General features: G+C 37.0%; 1 protein-coding gene across 1 annotated transcript in view; it reads right to left on the reverse strand.

Moving 5' to 3' along the window:
• The window catches only part of TENM1 (teneurin transmembrane protein 1), a 986,510-nt gene that overhangs the window by 359,176 nt on the left and 607,622 nt on the right, over positions 1-19,712 (reverse strand). The window contains exons 10-13 of the mRNA XM_018044162.1: positions 11,418-11,617; positions 10,066-10,276; positions 5,108-5,209; positions 3,496-3,690 (exon numbers count right to left, since the gene is read on the reverse strand). Of these exons, the coding sequence (XP_017899651.1) occupies positions 3,496-3,690; positions 5,108-5,209; positions 10,066-10,276; positions 11,418-11,617 (708 nt within the window). The remainder of the gene's footprint in view (positions 1-3,495; positions 3,691-5,107; positions 5,210-10,065; positions 10,277-11,417; positions 11,618-19,712) is intronic.

Here is a 19,712-nt window from a genome sequence, read left to right on the forward strand (position 1 = left end):
ACCAGAATATTATCAACACTTAAAAACATGGTAGGCTACCATAAAGGTTGCAATCTAAATGTAGAAGAAGGAAACCACAGATACGTTCTATGAAATTAAGAGCAGTGTGTAGCACTCCCACACAAGTGGGTGGGTGGACCAGAATGAGCCTTCAGTAGGGATTCCTCAGCTTTGCAAAAAAAAAAAAAAAAAAAAAATCAAGAAGTTTTGGTAAGTCATTCCCTGTTTCTGAAATTGGAATCATAGCTCCCAGAAATGGCTTTTATTTGATGTGTTTAGAGGAATTTTTATATATATATTTAAGTTTGGATTATTTAAGGTATTGGTTGAGGTGACTGCTATTTCATGGAATCATATGACTAATTTCTTATAATCTCTCATTTATATCTAAGAAGCACTGAAAATGTAACATTTTAAACACAATTTAAAAATTCTTTGCCTCGTGGATTCTCCTTCTACCAGGACACTGTGACATAGTTTTCAATGCTTTAGAATATCACAGACTCAATTATATTTGACTCTGATTCTGTGAAGTCTGGAAATTTTTGGACACATTCTAACAAATACTCTAAACTATTTCACAAGTAGATTTCTATGGTTGCCTTGGGGAAAATTATTTTGTGCTTTTAACTGAGTGACCACCCCACAGGTAATGGGAAAGTCGATGTCCACATTTCTGATCTTCACATACAACTAAGATGAGACCAAAATAACCTAACCATTATGAGGATGTACGCTTTCAATTACTCTTCTAGCAATGGAAACAGACTGACACGATCTGCCATCATTTGCAAGACTGGCCTAGACTTAGCGTGTAGCATGTGCCATGGAATGGGCTTCCCAGGTGGCTCAGTGATAAAGAATCTGCCTGCAATGCAGGAGATGTGGGTTCCATCCCTGAGTCAGGGAAGATCCCCTGGAGGAGAAAATGGCAACCCACTCCAATATTCTTGCCTGGAAAATCCCATGGACAGAGGAGCCTCAAGGGCTACAGTCCATAAGGTTGCAAAGAGTTGGACACAACTTAGTGACTAAACAGCAACAACAAATGTGCCATGGAATAGAATTGAGTCTAACTAAGCATTTTATAATTAGTGTTATTGCCATTATAATTAGCCCATGATCTCAGGGTCATTAGCACAATGCTTTAATACCTAAGCTAATCAGCAAATAAACACCAGAAGGTACATCTAATTTGATCTATTCATTATTTGGAGGGAAAGGAAAAGTCTGTGTGTGTGTGTGTGTGTGTGTGTGTGTGTGCGCGCACACGCGCTCAGTCACTTCAGTTGTGTCCGACTCTGCGACCCTATAGACTGTAGCCCACTAGGCTCCCCTGTCCATAGGGATTCTCCAGACAAGAATACTGGAGTGGGTTGCCATGCCCTCCTCCAGGGGATCTTCCCAATCCAGGGATCAAACCCAAGTCTCTTATGTCTCCTGCATTGGCAGGCAGGTTCTTTAGCGTACGATATTATTTCAGAAGGAGGTAATTTTGTTGCATCAAAATATAACAATTTTAATAAATAAAATAGTATTTAACTTAATATAGTTTTATTGTTTTTTAGAAGACCATCTTCAATGACTAGGTAAGTCATACTTAAGTCAGAGGCACAAAGTCATTTGGCTGCAGGGACCAGGTGGGTTGCAGACATGAATGAGGTGGGCTGGATATAAGAAAGCAGGGTGTGCTGGGAATAAGTGTCCAGTTTAAAGGAAGCTGCTGCTGCTGTGTGTGTCTGTGTGTTGGTTGCTGAGTCATATCTGACTTTTTGCTACCCCATGGACTGTATAGCCTGTCTGGCTCATCTGTCCATGGGATTCTCTAGGCAAGAATACTGGAGTGGGTTGCCATTTCCTCCTCCACAGGGGATCTTCCCGACCAAGGGATCGAACCCAGGTCTCCTGCATTGCAGGTGGATTCTTTATTGCCTGAGCTACTAGGAAAGCCCAAGTTGCTGTTAATTGGCTCCAATCATTGCTACTATGTAGGAATGTGGGCTCAGGGTTACCAGATATTTTTGTTGCTCCAGAGAGGCCAGAAATAGAGATTTTTATATGATGCTTCTCTATTTTAAATTTTGCAAAATACATCACATTAAACAACAATGAAAATACCACCACCACCATTTAGTGAAACAAACAAAATCCACCCATGCACCCATTCAGCCTGTTTGTGAAATCTGACATAAAACATTTTTTATTAAAAAAAATTGTATTTGGAAAGTTTCTACCTTTAAACGTGGTACTCCTTGCTATCTTGGTTAGTCTATAAATTTTCTTTGTGGCCTAGAAGGCAAACTGTAGCTAAGTCCTTTTTCAACTATTTAGAAAATTTAAATTAGAACGGTCTAACTTAGGCTAAATGTTTTTCAGGGCAGACTGTAGATGTTGTAATAGACACCATGTTTTTGGGGGGTGAAAACATGTGTGCATCTGTATAGCATCTGAATGTATAGCTTAAATATCATGATTGCTGATGGATCCCCATAAAAACAGCTTCTAAAAGTAAGTCAGGAACTTTACTGCCTTGTCAAGGCCCAATGACATTCATATTGGAACAGATACAATCTTCACACCAAAATTCTACTATGGATAATGGAAGGTGGAAAGCTAAACTCTTGTTTGCTCATGGAGCAGAATGAGATTAAACCCTTTAAAATGCTGTGTAATAGTCTTAATGAGCCATCTTTAAAAAGCAATTATAGTGCATTTTCAGCAATCTATTTCCTGAACAACAGTTGTGATGAGACCATCTCCCATGGTAATGGTTTAATATTATTTCTGAAATCAGTCTTATTTGAGGAATGTGGCATGAAAAAGGTCTGATTACTAGCAAACTTATTTTCCAATGTGTCTTCTTTAAATGATAAAACTACTGCTGTTTCGAAGTATGTTTTGTAAATGATAAAATTATTGTGCATGTATGTGTAAATGCTCCTTTGGGGTAAATTTTAATATAAAGGCATTGTCCTGAAACTCATTAGTGGTAAGTCTACTTCCTTAGGCAGGGAGGTCAAGTTTCAGCATGAGGTATATAAAAATAAATAATATAAAGCAATAATAATAATGGTAATTACAAGTCACTCCCAAAGAAAACATTTATGAAATGGTTCCAAATGTGCATAATAATATTATTTTTATTATGTGCTTTAGAGAAAGATGTAGCCTAGTGCACTCTGTAATAACGAAAGCTTATAAATTAACACCTAAAATAATCATGATGGAAATTTTCATCATAAAACAGTGTTAAAATGAGGAGGGCGTACAGCATTTTCCACTACTGCTCTGTAAGGGTCAGAGGTATGACCTCATGTTATTATTAGAGGCTGTCAGAAGAGACATGAACTCCCATTGCTCCATGTACTAAGTAGACATGTTGTGCATTTATAGTTTGCAAAGACCACTTATGTCTCTTCTAGAAATACAGAATGACACCTTGGACCATTCAGTGAGAGAAAAGCCTGAAGCAATATATTAACAGAGGGCTCTGACCTTCCTCGCATATTTCTCCTTTGTATCCTGGCACACAGATGCAAACTCCCATGATGCAGGTGCCGTGGCCAAAGCACGTTGGATCAATGCATTGCTCTTCTGGAACGTCGCACTCTGGCCCCTTCCAGCCATTTCGGCAGACACAGTGTCCTTTTTCATATTCTCCATTCCCACCACACAGCACAGGGCACGAATCTGAAGGTTGGCAAATGAACTTGTAATGTTCTCATAATGCTTGTAAAATCTCCAAAGAGCAATTCTCTATCGATTCTCATATAATATTTCTGGCAAAAAAATTGTACTATTTCTGGCTTAGCCTTTATTAAATCGGCACATGTTCATGATTACAAACAGAATTTTCCTCTTATGGGATTGGGGAAAAGATAAATTATAAAAACACCCTGAGTGAAGAAATTATTTCAAGCACTTGCTTTCGATACTCTTAAACAACTATCATCATCACCATCGTCATTATTATAAGTTAGGATTTGTCTCTCTTTTGGTGTTTCTTCCTCAAGCAGATAAAATTCATAAAACTAGGAGGGAGGTATTCCTATTATAGAGTGTTATCTTTCAAAAGTTGGCCATTTAGAGATTGGTACTGGACAGATGTCTGTGCCTATTCCAGCTGTGCAGACCTTCATTGGAACATTCACTTTGCTCTGTCATTCTTAGTCTTCTTATTAAAAAAAAATATGGACCTCCCTGAGGGCAGGGCCTATATCTCATCTTATTCATTTTTTTCCATACCAGCCATAACCTCTGCTTCTACCCCACAACCTCCGTAAGATCTATTGGAGAACTGGGAATCTAGCAAGTGCTATTGAATTCTCTGCTGAATAGAATTTAATCTAAAGAAACTGAGTGCCTGAGAAACCTGAGATGAAAGTATTAGCAGGCTGAGAACTTTAAGAACACATTGTGAACAAGCAGAAAGCATCTCTAAAGTATGGATAATAACTGTAAGCCTATGGGGAAAACCCAGCATGATCTACCCACAGCTTTTCAAGCATTAAACTATGGGCAAGTCTGGTTTAGTAAAGTTCGAAACTTTAACTTCTGCCTTCCCAGTCTTTCCCTTGTAAGCTACTCAGCCAGCTGGTGACTGTCCACCTCTTCCTGTTTACCCTAATTTGTACAAGTGGTTACCCAAAGTTCCTCCATTATAAATGAGTTTATGAAGGGAACAGAAGTACTGAGTTGGCCGAAAGGTTTGCTTGGGCTTTTCCATAAGATGCTATGGAAAAACCTGAATTAACTGTTTGGCCAATCCAATATCATGGAGTGGTTGGTTTCAGAGGATCCAGGTATCTCAGTGGTTAGATAACCTTAGTTAAGTGATTTGACTTCTCTGATGTTATTTCTTTGCCCATTAAACCGGGGTAATCGATCTATATCATAGGATTATTATACAATATATGAATTAAAAGTACCACAAAATGTTGAGAATGGTGCCTGGCAGAGCAAGTGCTCAACTTTTGGTAGAGACCATCGGGGGTGTTGCTACTGCTACTATCAGTCCTATCCCTCCTCCTCTTCCTATTGTTACTAACTCTAAGTTCTCAAGTGACATCAAGTTCCCTAACCAATCGGTATAACAGGGCAACCTTACCTCTAGCACAGTCAGGTCCAAGGAATCCTGGGAAGCAGTGACAATGGCCAGAGATACATTCTCCATTTCCATTGCAGTTTGTCGAACAGTCATCCATTATTTCTATTAATAGAGAGAAAAAGAAGAAAAAAAAAGAACAAACCTATAGGCTATTGAGTCTTTATTTTTTTCTAAGTTGCAAAAACCCTGGGCCTATAACAATCTTTGCCCTCTGCTGTCTACAAAGCACTTACTGTCTAAAGTCAGATGCCAAAGATTTCTGTAAGAGGTCACAGTACCAAATTATTTAAAGCACCCTGGATTTGCTGAATTGGCTATTCAAGAGTGGGACTAAAAACCAACCTCACCTCTAAAATGCATCAAGGGGCTAGATGAGCTGTATTCTTAAAAGACATTTATGATAAAACTAAAAATGTACTAGGATTATAGGTCATTTCTCAAAAGCAAAAAGGGCTTTAAAATATAACCCAGAAAATGAAGTCTATTGTTTATTTTTTAAATTTAGGTGGTAGCAAAGAAAAATGTCTTCTCTATCACCTTAAAATGTTTAATCTACTATCTTGACAGCTTAAATATGATAATCAGGTATTTCATTTTCACTAATAAGTGACAATGGAAAGCTTTTAAAGTAAGTGTTCATATTAAACTCACCACCATGAAAAGCACTAGAACCTAAGCATTTTGTTGAGAAATGCTTTCTTGGCTGTAAATGCGTATCAGTTCTTTGCCACTAATTTCCCTTCAATCCATTCTTAGAGAAGAATAGGTTTCAGGGGGAATTGAGAAGGCTTTGAAGGTGCTTGTACATAGTTCTGGTGACATAGTATCTTCAATACAACAGAACTTTGACCAATCTTGTGCTAAGTAACTTAATTGAAGAGTTATAAAGTTTTATAAAAATCAGTCTCTGACAATGATATTGAAAACTGTTTTTAGTTTAAAATTTTATTTGAGTGTAACAGCATCAAATTCCAAGTCCACGACCTATTATGATATGTATACTTTACTCCTGCAGTTTAAAAAACCCCACCTTTTCATGACTTTTTTCCGTACGTTTTCTATAACTTAGCACTCCTGGATTCTGACTTTTATGTTCTGGCCCATTACACTCATACTTCTCATAGGCACCAGTTTTTTCTTTTCAATACAAACCATCTACTTCATCTAGTTTTACTTGGATAAGCTATTTCCAATCAGAAGGAAATATTCTAGTAAGTAGTCTTGGTGTCTTCCACTGAACTCTGAGAATTCATAATGAGAGTTGAGAAATAGCATTTCTTCAATTGTGGCCTTTTGACCACCTACATCAGGAGGATCACCTGAAGTACTTAAAATGCAGATACCCGAGCTTCACACCAGATTTATTGACTCTATCTCTGAGGATATTAGTCATGCTCAGTTGCTCAGTGGTGTCCAACTCTGCAGTCTCAACGACTGTAGCCCACCAGGCTCCTCTGCTCATGAAACTTTCCAGGCAAGAACACTGGAGTGGGGTGCCATTTTCTACTCCAGGGGATCTTCCTGACCCAGGGATCAAACCTGCATCTCTTGTGTCTCCTGCATTGGCAGGAGGACTCTTTACCTCTAGCACCACTTGGGAAGCCCCCATCTCTGAAGATGCAGCCCAGTAATCTACATTCTAACAAATACCTCAAGTGACCCTGCAGGTGAAGACTGAATTAAAGCATTGAGAACTAGTGCTTCTAGACTTGGAATTCTGCCTTGGGCAGAAGAAAAGCAAGAGGAAAAACGTGGCATCTTGTCCATTTAGGGGATCCTTAGGAAGCTGAGAATGAATCCAGTGGCCGTGTTGGATGGCTATCCTATCTACAGAGGAGATTATTCTTCTGACATCCATATGAACACATCAGATTCTTTTTTGCAAGTTTACAATGGTCTGTTCTCTGATCCCTGTGCTAGAAAACTGAACTGGATAAGACCTGACACATGGCATTTGCTGAAAACTGGGCTGGCAGGAATGTAACATTTGACAATGAGCTAACCACTTTTTAACTCATTAAAATATTAGTTATTTTCAGAAAATCATACCTTTATTTAAAAGATCATTACAAAAAGGCACAAAGAGTCTTATTTCTTTTCATTCAGAGATGGAACAATTATTATCTCTTTTCTTGTTTTGCTTTCTTGTACCAAAAAGAAGTGGCCATTCTTAAATCTACATTTGGATTTTCCCTGCCCTGCATGGTTAATAGGAGGCTATAGAGGAAAATTTCAAAGGTAAATATACTTGAATTTAATTTCATATCAGGTCGTATTGACAGCTTCATGGAAGCAGCCTTGTGGGAATGTAGCTACCAGAGAGAGAAAATGTTTAATAAAATTTGCTATCAAAATAAATAAAAATCTCTCTGGCTTATTGACTATCTAAGAATTGTCCCGAGGCCCGTAATGCTGCACAGAGATTAACACCTGCAATGCAAATGAGAAGAGAAGGCAATGGAGGAGGTTTTGGAAGCTGCCACCTCCACTGGGTATCAAAGAGACATTGGGATAGCCTAGGGACTCCAGAAGAGGATGGCTACAGCAGAAACACATAAATAACTAGTGATGAAAAAGAATGTGCTTTTCTATTTATAATGGCCTGCAGGAAGTTTGTCTTCTATCTTTTAAATCTTACTCCAGAATCACTTCCTAGACACCAGTTCATTAGAGTTGAGAATTATTTTAAAGTTCTATGATTAAAACCCTGTTCTTATGCTAGAGCTTTGGGATCTGCATCTGCGCTGATGATGGGTTTTGCTTCTGGCAGATTTTCTCATGGGAGAAACCAAACCTAATGAATAATCCTATGGAATGAGAATGTTCTAAAGAGCAGGGGCTTGGAATCAGAGATATTGAGTGTCCCCAATATCAATTTTGCCACTTGCTGGCTGTGAGACTTCTTTACTCATCCCAAGTCTCTGATTTCTTATTTGTAATATAAGTACCACTATACCTATGCTAGGCTTGTGATGAGAATCAAACAGGATAACTGAATGTAGAGTGCTTGGGGCAGAATGTCACTCCATTAATGGTATATATTATCATGTTATTGAGCTGGTTGGTGAAGACTTTGGCTTATTCATAACTTTGTCCATGAAACTAAAAAATAACATATAGTAATACAGGCTAGTTGCTCGCCTCTATTAGTCACTCAATAAATGGTTATTATGCTGTTTTGATCCCTATGAGCAGACCAAATATAGTTACGATCAATCCAACTGATTATAATATTACCACATAATAGACAAAGGAACAAATATATCATCCTCTTTTAACAATTACAAAAACATAAAAATAATGGGGAGAATTGAGAGTAAATAATTTATATACCTTTCACATTTTGGCAAATTCACTTGAATTCTCTTTAAGTGAAATTGTAGGAGAAATAAGAAACAGACTTGCATAAGGAAGAAGCAAATATGTTGTTGCATATGAAACTAAGAGCTTAATCTCTGGATAATAGGAAATTATATATCAAAGGTTAGGGTCTTTGGGAAAGGAATTAAGGACATGAAGAAAACTCCAAGCGTGTTTCTGGGTCTATTGATTTTTGAAAGGTTAATAGCTTGGTTAGTGTTTTAACTTGAACTTAGGGGTAAGGATAACAGGAAGAGAGAAAATCCTTTTCACAAATGTTTTAAGTCTTCTAATTGCTCTGATTTCTTAGGAGAAAATCTCTCATATCTGATTAGTTTGCATTATCAAAACTGAGTCTTGGTGGACAAATATCATGAAAGATGCAATTGTTGAATTTGCCCCTACTGAATCTCTGAGAAGCAAAACAGTGTCATGACTTAAAAAAAAAATTATATATATATACACAATTTAACAAACACTTTGTCTTTTGAAGATGTAAGATCAGTGGAGCTTTTCTCTAAGGGGAAAAATCATTGGTGCATTTTTATTGCCTTTCTGATTACTTTAGAGGCAAGTTTTTAATAATCTGTGGCTGGAATACCATTTTATACTGACAAAAGGTCTTCAGCATCAAGTAAAAATAGAATATAATTGTTATAAAGAACAGATGGTATATCTATTAACAATCAACATGATATCCTAAACATATGGTAGAACAGGTTAACTAAAGGATAAAGTGGTGAGAGTTGTATAGAAAACTGACAGCTGTAAAATATTTTCCCTTCTTTTAAAAGACATGTGTTTCACGAAAATTCACACAGTAAAATACTGTGTCTATGAGTTGTATACTCTTAGGGCTCTAAATTTGCTAAAGAGCTCAGCTTTATTCATACAAAGGGTTATATAAAGGCAAATGATTTCACCTCCCAAAATGACAAGAGTGAGCTCTCTCTGATTAACTAGGGTGAAAATGAGTAAGAGTGTGTGTAGACATTGTACTGAAAAGAACATTCTTTAATAGGCTCTGAGTGCAGTGAACAAGTCATTGTGATGATTTTTAAACTAAACAGTTCTAAAGAAAGAACTCTGAATGACCCAAGTTATTATCCTTAAGACTCTTCTCTATGCTCAGGTTGTATTTTGCAATCTTAATGTTTCCAGAATCAGTTGTTCTAAAGAAGAACTGGATTGATGCTAGGTTTTCCATTTCAAAAAGGTATTTATTTGCTTTTTCTTTTTAAATAGAACTTGAATTAACAGGGCTTCTCTTGCTCATTTCCCTTCTTCATGAAGGTTTTCATCTATGTAGTCTCAGTAACAGTGTTATTCAGGGTATTATTCCTGTTGAAAACATATAAAAAAGAGCATGGCAGGTATCCTAAGATAGCCGCAAATAATGGAGCATTTTAAAAATCTTAATCTGCATTTAAACAACATTACTGACAACAACAATGTAAACCTGTCTCATTGTGACGTATCCTGAGTAATGACTTTAAGACAGAACGAGCAATAAGCTTCAATAACATCTGTATCACTTTCATCATTGTGTCTTTCTGGAGTTATGCTGTCGATTCAAAATCATAGCCAAGGCAGCTTACCAATTGCTGTAGTTAACACAAATACTTGTTCCATCTTTTTTCCATCATTGTAAAATGCCAGATACCAAGGCCCTTGGTCCATATATTCTATGAAACCTGTTTCCTGCAGTGAGGTTAAGATTAGGTTCCGAGGAGAATGCTGGGTATCATCAGAGCTCTTGGAGTCCTGTTTGACTAGTTGTTTTCCATCCATTAGCTTTACAAAATCAAACTGGAACAAATGCAAACATAGATATGAGCCACGACTTTTACCTCTAGACTGATAAACATCTCTCACATCAATTATGATACTTCATACTTCTTTGCTCTGGAAGTGGGCAGAGTGGGAAAAGAGGCAATGCATTCTTAAATACATCTAAACCCCAAAGCATATTATTAATTCTGAAAACAAAATAACCCTTCACAATATTTATAAATGTTACCAACCCTTCAGTTTTAGAGTATTAAAAATGATTGTTTAAAAATAATAAAGCAAGATATAGAAGAATTATTTGGTATTATGCAAGAGAATCTTGATATTTTACAAAAAGTATCTGATAGAAGATACTTGAAAATAGACATTTCCCTTGAAATGTTACCATGATCGTCATTACAAATTAAAAAGGTTTTTTTGGTTTGAAAACTAATAAATGAATAGTCAAAACATTCACCATAATGTACTACTTTTGTGATAACACAATGAAATATTCAAAGACCTTGTCCTCTTTTCTTTTATCCCTAATCAGACAAGAACATGGCACATGTATCCCAAGCCCAGGATGGTTACCATTCCTTATGCTACCTAGATGGAGCAGGGCCTCAAATGGGTTCGTGTAGGAAGAGATAAGGGAAAGAAATTAAGGGAAATGAAGTGCCAAAGGTTTCTAGAAGGGTCTTGTAAACCATAGAGGTTTTACCTATTCAAGTTTTTCGTAACAATAATAAGGAACATGTTTTACCTACAAGACAAAACGTGCCTTTTTGACTCATTTCCCTCTTGATTTGTATTCCTTTATTGGGACAACAGGTCAGGAATGTATGGAACCAGTGGAGGGGTGGGCACCAAGACTAAAAAAGAGGAGGGGGCTGGGAAGGCTCATGACCATCCTGTTCCAGGAAGCAGAACTTCCGTTGCAAGAATATTTTCTTAAACTTCCTTTTTTGAATCTGTTTTGCTAAATTCTAGTTGTTATTGCTCAATAGCATCTTTTTTAATTTTTCATTCGCTTGACTGTGATTATTCTGGATATTTGCTCATTACAGAATTGTCTGCCATCACCTTTGACTCCCACATACTTTGCAAGTCACAAACCCTGAACTATTCATCCTGCCACTCTCTGAAAGGGTCAAGAAATATCTACAGTATCAAATACCTGAGTGTGTGTAGGTGGAATGTTTCTTCTGCCATAAATTCCCAGCAGTGAGTCCTTGGCTAAAGAAATATTGAATTTCAGATATATAGGATGGTGGATAGTAATCTGAAAACGCCAGAATAAGCCAGGTGGAATGGTCTGCATGACCTGTGCACCAATGTCAACTTCTCCAGTGTCTATTGCCCGTCCCTTCTGAAACACTGGTTTTAAAAATAAAGAAAATTATTCATAATATTAGTCAGTTGATAAAACAATGATTTTTAGATTTTCAAGAACATATATATCAAATCAGACTTACTCAGCTCTTCCTTCTTTTTCACCCCACCCATCTTGTAAAACCTTATCCAAATTAACAATCTCCAAGGAGTCTTTCCCAACCAACCACTGTATCAGTCTCTCCTTCCTCTTAAGTACTATCGCACTTATTTCCATCATTTGAGTCATTTTAACCATTATTTACTGAACTTTGTCTTGGTAGCTGTAGGAGATACATACAGCTGTATAGGAGATACAGCTATAAGTGAAAGGTAATCATGTCCGACTCTTTGTGACCCCATTGACTATAGAGTCCATAGAATTCTGCAGCCCAGAGTACTGGAGTGGGTAGCTGTTCCCTTCTCCAGGGGATCTTCCCAACCCTGGAATTGAACCGGGGTCTCCTGCATTGCAGGTGGATTCTTTACCAGCTGAGGTACCAGGGAAACCCCAGGAGATATCTCCTTTACGATGGGCTTCCTTGGTGGCTCAGATGGTAAAGGAGATACAAAGATGAGTGAAATAAAGTTCTTGCTCTCAAGGAACTTTGAATGTAAGATAGAAAAATAGGGCAAATATGCAAATAGCCACATTGTAAAGGAAAATACTTGCATTGGGTATACAAAATAAGGAAAGGTATTTGATCAGAGGATACTCATCATTCCTGGCTGTCTGAACCCCCTTTATATTCTTCTATTTTCTTCTTAGCACTTATCACCACTTAATATAACATATGTTTTACTTATTTCTTGTTTATCACCTGTTTTCACCTGATAGAATATAAAGTCCATGAGGCTGTGGCTGTTCTGTTTATTGCTTTATCTCCAAGAACCAGAAGAGTGTAGTTCTGTGATCAGTACATATTTATTCAATGAATAAACAAATGAGTGAATCAGAAAAGCATATTTATGGGAAGTGGTACTCAAGATGAGCCTTAAAGGATGGAAAGGATTTCAACAGAGTTGAAGAATTTTTTTTTAATTTATTTATTTTTTTATTTTATTTTATTTTTTAATTTTTTATTTTTTTTTACATGCGATCCCAAACATGAACCCCCCTCCCACCTCCCTCCCCATAACATCCCTCTGGGTGTGGGGAAGAATTTTCCATGTGAAAGGAACAGCTTGAACCTAAACAAAGAGAGACTCTATAAAGCTAAGGTGTAGGTAGAAGCAGCTGGAAGTAGGGTTAGAGGGAAAGGATGGAAGGCAAAGTGTATCTGATAAGGCATTAGTATCCAAAATATATAAAGAACTAGTACAACTCAATAACAAAGATGCAAATAATCCAATTTTTAAAAATGGACAAAGGACTTGAGTTATATATTTTCCAAAGAAGATATATTAATGACCAATAGGTATATGAAAGATGTTTAATATCACTAGTCACTGGGGAAATGCAAATCAAAATCACAATGAGATATCATCTTACTCCTGTTAGGCTGGATATTATCAAAAAGACAAGAGATAAATGTTGGTGAGGATGTGGAGAAAAGAAAACCCTTGTGCACTGTTGGTGGAAATGCAAAATGAAAGTGAAAGTGAAAATTGCTTAGTCATGTCCGACTCTTTGCGACTGCATGGACTATACATGGAATAGTCCATGGAATTCTCCAGGGAAGAATAGGTAGCCTTTTCCTTCTCCAGGGATCTTCCCAACCCAGATTTCGAACCCAGGTCTCCCTTGTTGCAGGCGGATTCTTTACCAGCTGAGCCACAAAGGAAGCCAAAAATAGAACTACCATATGATACAGCATTGCTACTCCTGGGTATATATCCAAAGAAATTGAAATCAGGATCCCACATTCATTGCAGCATTATTCACAACAGCCAAGATATGGAAACAACCTGAATGTCCTTCAGTGGATAAATGGATAAAGAAGATGAATCTGAAGGGCATTGTGCTTAGTGAAATAAGGCAGACAGACAAAAGTTGATTTCATACAAACAAGAATAGAATGCTGGTTGCCAGGGCTGGAGGGAGGGGGGAATGGGGTGATATAGGTCAAAGGAAACAAATTTTCACTTATAAAAAGTTTTGAGGCTCTAATATACAGCATAGTGAATATAGTTAATGATATGGTAATATATACTTGAAAATTGCTATGAGTAAATACTAAGTATTTTCAACCACACACACACACACACATACACACACACACATACACACACACACACACGAGCTGACATGTGTTAACGATGTGAGGTAATAAATGTTTTCATTATCTTGATCTTGGTAACCGTTTTCCAATATATATGTATATCAAGTATCATGATGTATACTTTGAATATATATGACCATATTTGTCAATTATGCCACAATTAGGTTAAAAAAATCACATATTATCTGGGAAGTGTAAAGCTGGATTATCCTAAGGAATGGTACAAATATCAATTAACTTCAGATTACTATAAATTCAAAAATCTTATTGTAATTTAAGCATAAATACTAAAAGATAAAAATTTATTTTTGAACTAGCATAGAGAAAATAGTACTGAGATAAAAATAACTTATTCTAAATGAAGACAAGAAAGGGAAGACAGACTAGATGCGTCAATTAGAAAGCATGAGGAAGATGGAAGATATATTTCATATATCTATATCTTTACCATCTGAGCCACCAGGGAAGCCCCATATATCTGTGTGTGTGTGTGTGTGTGTGTCTGTGTTAGTTGCTCTCAGTCATGTCCGACTCTTTGCAACCCCATGGACTGTAGCTCGCCAGGCTCCTCTGTCCATGGGATTCTCCAGGCAAGAAAACTGGAGTGGGTTGCCATTTCCTTCTGCCATATATCTATATCTATCATTAAAAATAAGAAGTCATGAACCAGACATCTGTGTTAAACAGTAAGAACCACCAATCTGAATGAAGAAGAAAAATCTAATTATATATTTCTTATAAAAAAAATCTAAACTATAAAGATATTATTATTTATAATCATCATAACAATAAAGCAACTTACTATATATTATTATATACACAAATTATATTATATAAACAAATTATTATATAATAATTACTATAATAATAATTTATTATTTATAACAATGCCAAAGAGTGCTCAAACTATCACACAATTGCACCCATCTCACATGCCAGCAAAGTAATGCTCAAAATTCTCCAAGCCAAGCTTCAACAGTACGTGAACCGTGGACCTCCAGATGTTCAAGCTGGATTTAGAAAAGGCAGAGGATCCAGAGATCAAATTACCGACATCCGTCGGAATATCGAAAAAACAAGAGAGTTCCAGGAAAACATCTACTTCTGCTTTATTGACTATGCCAAAGCCTTTGAAAGAGATGGGAATACCAGACCACCTTACCTGCCTCTTGAGAAATCTGTATGCAGGTTGAGAAGCACCAGTTAGAAACGTACATGGAACAATGGACTGGTTCCAAATTGGGAAAGGAGTACGTCAAGGCTATATATTGTCACCCTGCTTATTTAACTTCTATGCAGAGTACATCATGCAAAATGCCAGTCTGCATGAAGCACAAGCTTGGATCAAGATTGCAGAGAAAAATATTAGCCTCAGATATGCAGATGATACCACCCTTATGGCAGAAAGTGAAGAAGAACTAAAGAACCTCTTGACGAAAGTGAAAGAGGAGTGAAAAAGTTGGCTTAAAGCTCAACATTCAGAAAACTAAGATCATGGCATCTGGTCCCATCACTTCATGGGAAATAGATAGGGAAACAGTGGAAACAGTGACATACTTTATTTTTCTGGGCTCCAAAATCACTGCAGATGGTGACTGCAGCCATGAAATTGAAAGATGCTTGCTCCTTGGAAGAAAAGTTATGACCAACCTAGACAGCATATTAAAAAGCAGAGATATTACTTTGCCAACAAAGGTCTGTCTAGTCAAAGCTAGTCAAAGGTTTTTCCAGTAGTCATGTATGGATGTGAGTGTTGGACTATAAAGAAAGCTGAGTGCCGAAGAATTGATGCTTTTGAACTGTGGTGTTGGAGAAGACTCTTGAGAGTCCCTTGGACAGCAAGGAGATCAAACCAGTCCATCCTAGAGGAAATCTGTCCTGAATATTCATTCAAACGACTGATGTTGAAGCTGAAACTCCAATACTTTGACCACCTGATGCGAAGAGCTGACTCAATGGAAAAGACCCTGATGCTGGGAAAGATTGAAGACAGGAGAAGAAGGGGACGACAGAGGATGAGATGGTTGGATGGCATCACCAACTCAGTGGACCTGCTGCTGCTGCTGCTGCTAAGTCACTTCAGTCCTGAGTTTGGGTAGACTTCGGGAGTTGGTGATGGACAGGGAGGCCTGGCATGCTGCAGTCCGTGGGGTTACAAAGAGTCAGACACGACTGAGTGATTGAACTGAACTTGAACTAAACTGATAACAATAAAACAAATTATTTCCCCAGGAAGAAAAGATGCTTTCACTGTGGTGGCCCAGGTTCAATCCCTGGTTGGAGAACTTAGATCTTGTGAGTTACCAAGTAACACTCATGTTTCTTGGTCTTCAGCACACACACTGAGATGCAAGGTTCTAAGAACCCTGGGAACCTAGCGGTGAGGGATGCAGGAGGAGGGAGTCAAAACTCTTAAGTTTGAGTGACTTAGTAGCAAAAACAGGAAACCTATAAAGAGCTGGTTAGTGTGAGAGAATGTTAGTGTATCAGGTCTTTATTGTTTGTTGTCATATTTTCTAATTATTTCTGATGTGCTGGCTTAATATAAGTTTCTCTGGGATTCTTTGTTATGTGGTGGTGGGAACTGAAGCACAGTGGCAAGAATTGAGTTGGCCTTGGTTTTGAGAAAGGAGGATTACATCTCAGGAGGGCAAGCTCAATTTGGCCTTATTTCACACTGCCTTTATATTTTTCATCCATCAACTCCTTTTCCACACCAAACACAGTTTAAAAACACACATGGTCTCTGTCCTTTGTGTTCACCAGCTATAAAATTAACAGCCCATTAAGAAACACACCTGCAGTGGCTTTATTCAGAGGCCAATGCCTTGCAGCTTTTAACTCCCTAAAATACCTCCATTATTGCTTTTCCTGTTAAGGCCAAGAGTAATAACTATTTTAAGAATGTTCACTGTTAACTGTTAATAATAGATTTCAAATGCAATTTTGAACATAATTATGTATTACAGGACACATAATTTTGTGAAATTGACATTTATAATAAAATACGCCCTTTGAGATCATAAGTGACCAACTGAGGACCTTATTTTTCAGTGGAAGTTATTTTTTCCACATGAGACAGAAGTTTGGTCCATAAAGGGTTGATTATACATTTAACTCTCAAGGTCCTGGAGCAGACAGATCTCTTCAATGAGCAGTACTTAACAGACTATATTTATGTGGACACTTCTATTCTCAACTTAATGTTCAGTTTATCCAACTGCTAGCCTCATTAGGGGCTTTTATCACTGGTTAAAATGCATCATTTGGCCATGCAAACAATATTATAAATATAAGACAATTTAAAATGTTTTAGGTTCAGCAAATAGTATTTTAAAGGTGCTGAAAATGGTCTCCAATGAATGCAGATGTTGTCATTTTTAAAAACTCAGGACAAAACTGGCTGATGGACATTAACCTTTTTTTTTGACATTAACCTTTATATATGAGCCTTACCAAATGCTACAGTATCTCTCTCTTCTGCATTTTATAGCATCATATATTGTATAAGGCCACTTTAATGTTATTCAATAAATCAAAATAAACTTGTGAAGTTGTGTTGTTGGAGTTTCCTGGTTTTTAGAATTACTAAATATACAAAGCATATATACATGTCATCTATAAAATGATTTTAAAAGATGGTCTTACCCTTTGAGAACTGGTATCATAGTTAAGACAAGGTAGTTAGAGAGACAGGGTAACATGAATGAACATGTGGACTATAATTTAAATAAAAATAGCAAAGCAAGTTTTTTTGCAGATTTGGTATTAGAAAAATTCTCACAGCTTGCAGATACAAAATTTCTCAGCCCCTAACCTTTTAGAGCTTAGCGCATCAGAAAGGAAAGTTATCTCCCTGTTAGCAATTTACTTCACTAAATAGACTGCTCCATTTTCACTTCTCTCAAAACTAGTTATGGATTACAATATAATGATTATTGGTTAATTTATTATTTCATTAGTTTTTCTTAATGTAGTTCAAAGGGAAAAACCAAAGAGAAGGAAATTACATGCAAAAAAACAATATGTAGTGTGATTTCATGATGAAATTCTGTATCAATATAGGTAAGTGGAATACTTTTGGACAAACTTTACATTGACTCTGATTCTTCATTTGCAAATCGTCAGTGCCAGAGTTAAAATATAGCACTAGGGTACAGATTTTGTAATATTCATGTTTTAATTGCCGTTTAATCAGTTATTTTACTGAAGTATATCAGAAGGCTCTAGAAGAACATATTCTCTAATAACAAATGCCTCCTGCACAAATTCAAGAAGGGCAGAGAGCCACGGATTATATCAAACTGTGAAGTACTGTAGTTATCACAGTCTCACCAATATCCACCAATTTAGTTTGAGCTAAACACTCTCTTTATAGGTTGCAACACAGGCATCAACTGCTGAGTAGGAAAAAAACAATGGCAGACAGACCAGGTTGAAGGGTGGCAAACTGGTGATGCAAAGGAAAAGGTCAATCTACCTATAAGATTAAATAGATGGAGGAACTGGTGACAGACATCAGGTGTAGTGTTCTATTGACTAAACCAAAGTTTCATTGAGACACATACCTGAATACTAATAATGTGATTATAATAGTGTTGTTCTTATAAGATAGGTTGCTTCTTGCAAGAAAAACTATGACAAACCTAGACAGCATATTAAAAAGCAGAGATATTACTTTGCCAGCAAAGGTCCACCTAGTCAAAGCTATGGTTTTTCCAGTAGTCATATATAGATGTGAGAGTTGGACCATAAAGAAAGCTGAGTGCTGAAGAATCTATGCTTTTGAACTGCAGTGTTGGAAAGACTCTTGAGAGTCCCTTGGACAGGAAGGTGATCAAACCAGTCAATCCTAAATGAAATGAGTCCTGTATATTCATCGGAAGGAGTGATGCTGAAGCTCCAACACTTTGGCCACCTGATGCGAAGAACTGACTCATTGGAAAAGACCCTGATGCTGAGAAAGATGAAAGCAGGAGGAGAAGGGGACGACAGAGGATGAGATGGTTGGATGGTATCACCGACTTGATGGACATGAGTTTGACTGAACTCTGGGAGTTGGTGATGGACAGGGAGGCCTGGCGTGCTGTGATTCATGGGGTCGCAAAGAGTCAGACACGACTGAGACTGAACTGAACTGAAAAAACAATATTCTAGACATATAAGTGTGTTTATTTTTTTAATATAACTAGACTGCATTCAATGATTCTGTGCAAAACTCAATGGGACATTCCTAGAAGAGATTGATGCATGGTTATTTACAAGATTCCACTACCAGGTCCTTGTGTAAAAATCACTAGGTAAAGGCTATGGTTGTACCCATAACAACAATCTTACAGTCTTTTAAAGACATTTGCAAATTCCATAAAAATTATCTAAGCTAAAAAAGTACCACTTTAATGGAAGGGGATGTTGTTCAATGATATAAAAAAGAAATAAGTCTTAAGGTCCTGGTTCCCCTTCATTTCATCCTATAGCATGTTCCAAACCATTAAAAGACATAGCCAAATGGCTTTGGTACGGTCTTTCACCTGAATTAGTCCTAGTGTGTGTCTCATGATTTAAGTACCATCTTCTCTGTGTTCTTTCAAATGTAATAAGTGTTTCATAGTAACAAATCATTGTGAAATTTAGAATATTTGTGCTTGGAGCAAAATAGTTTTATTCCCAGTGATCAAAAGGTGTTCAGAGATGAAAAGGAGACACTAAAAAACCTATCCTGTCCATCTATGTGGCTTTGTATAATTTTCCTTATGTGAACCATTTAAGAAAAAGATGTATTCAACACTCACTTTCCAGATAGTGTATTACACATGCCTTTCATATTGTTAGACCCAGTAGTAGGCAAGAGAAAGAAAAGGAAGAATGAGCTTTGGATG

Source organism: Capra hircus (genome assembly GCF_001704415.2).
Source record: "Capra hircus breed San Clemente chromosome X unlocalized genomic scaffold, ASM170441v1, whole genome shotgun sequence".
Taxonomy (NCBI): Eukaryota; Metazoa; Chordata; class Mammalia; order Artiodactyla; family Bovidae; genus Capra; species Capra hircus.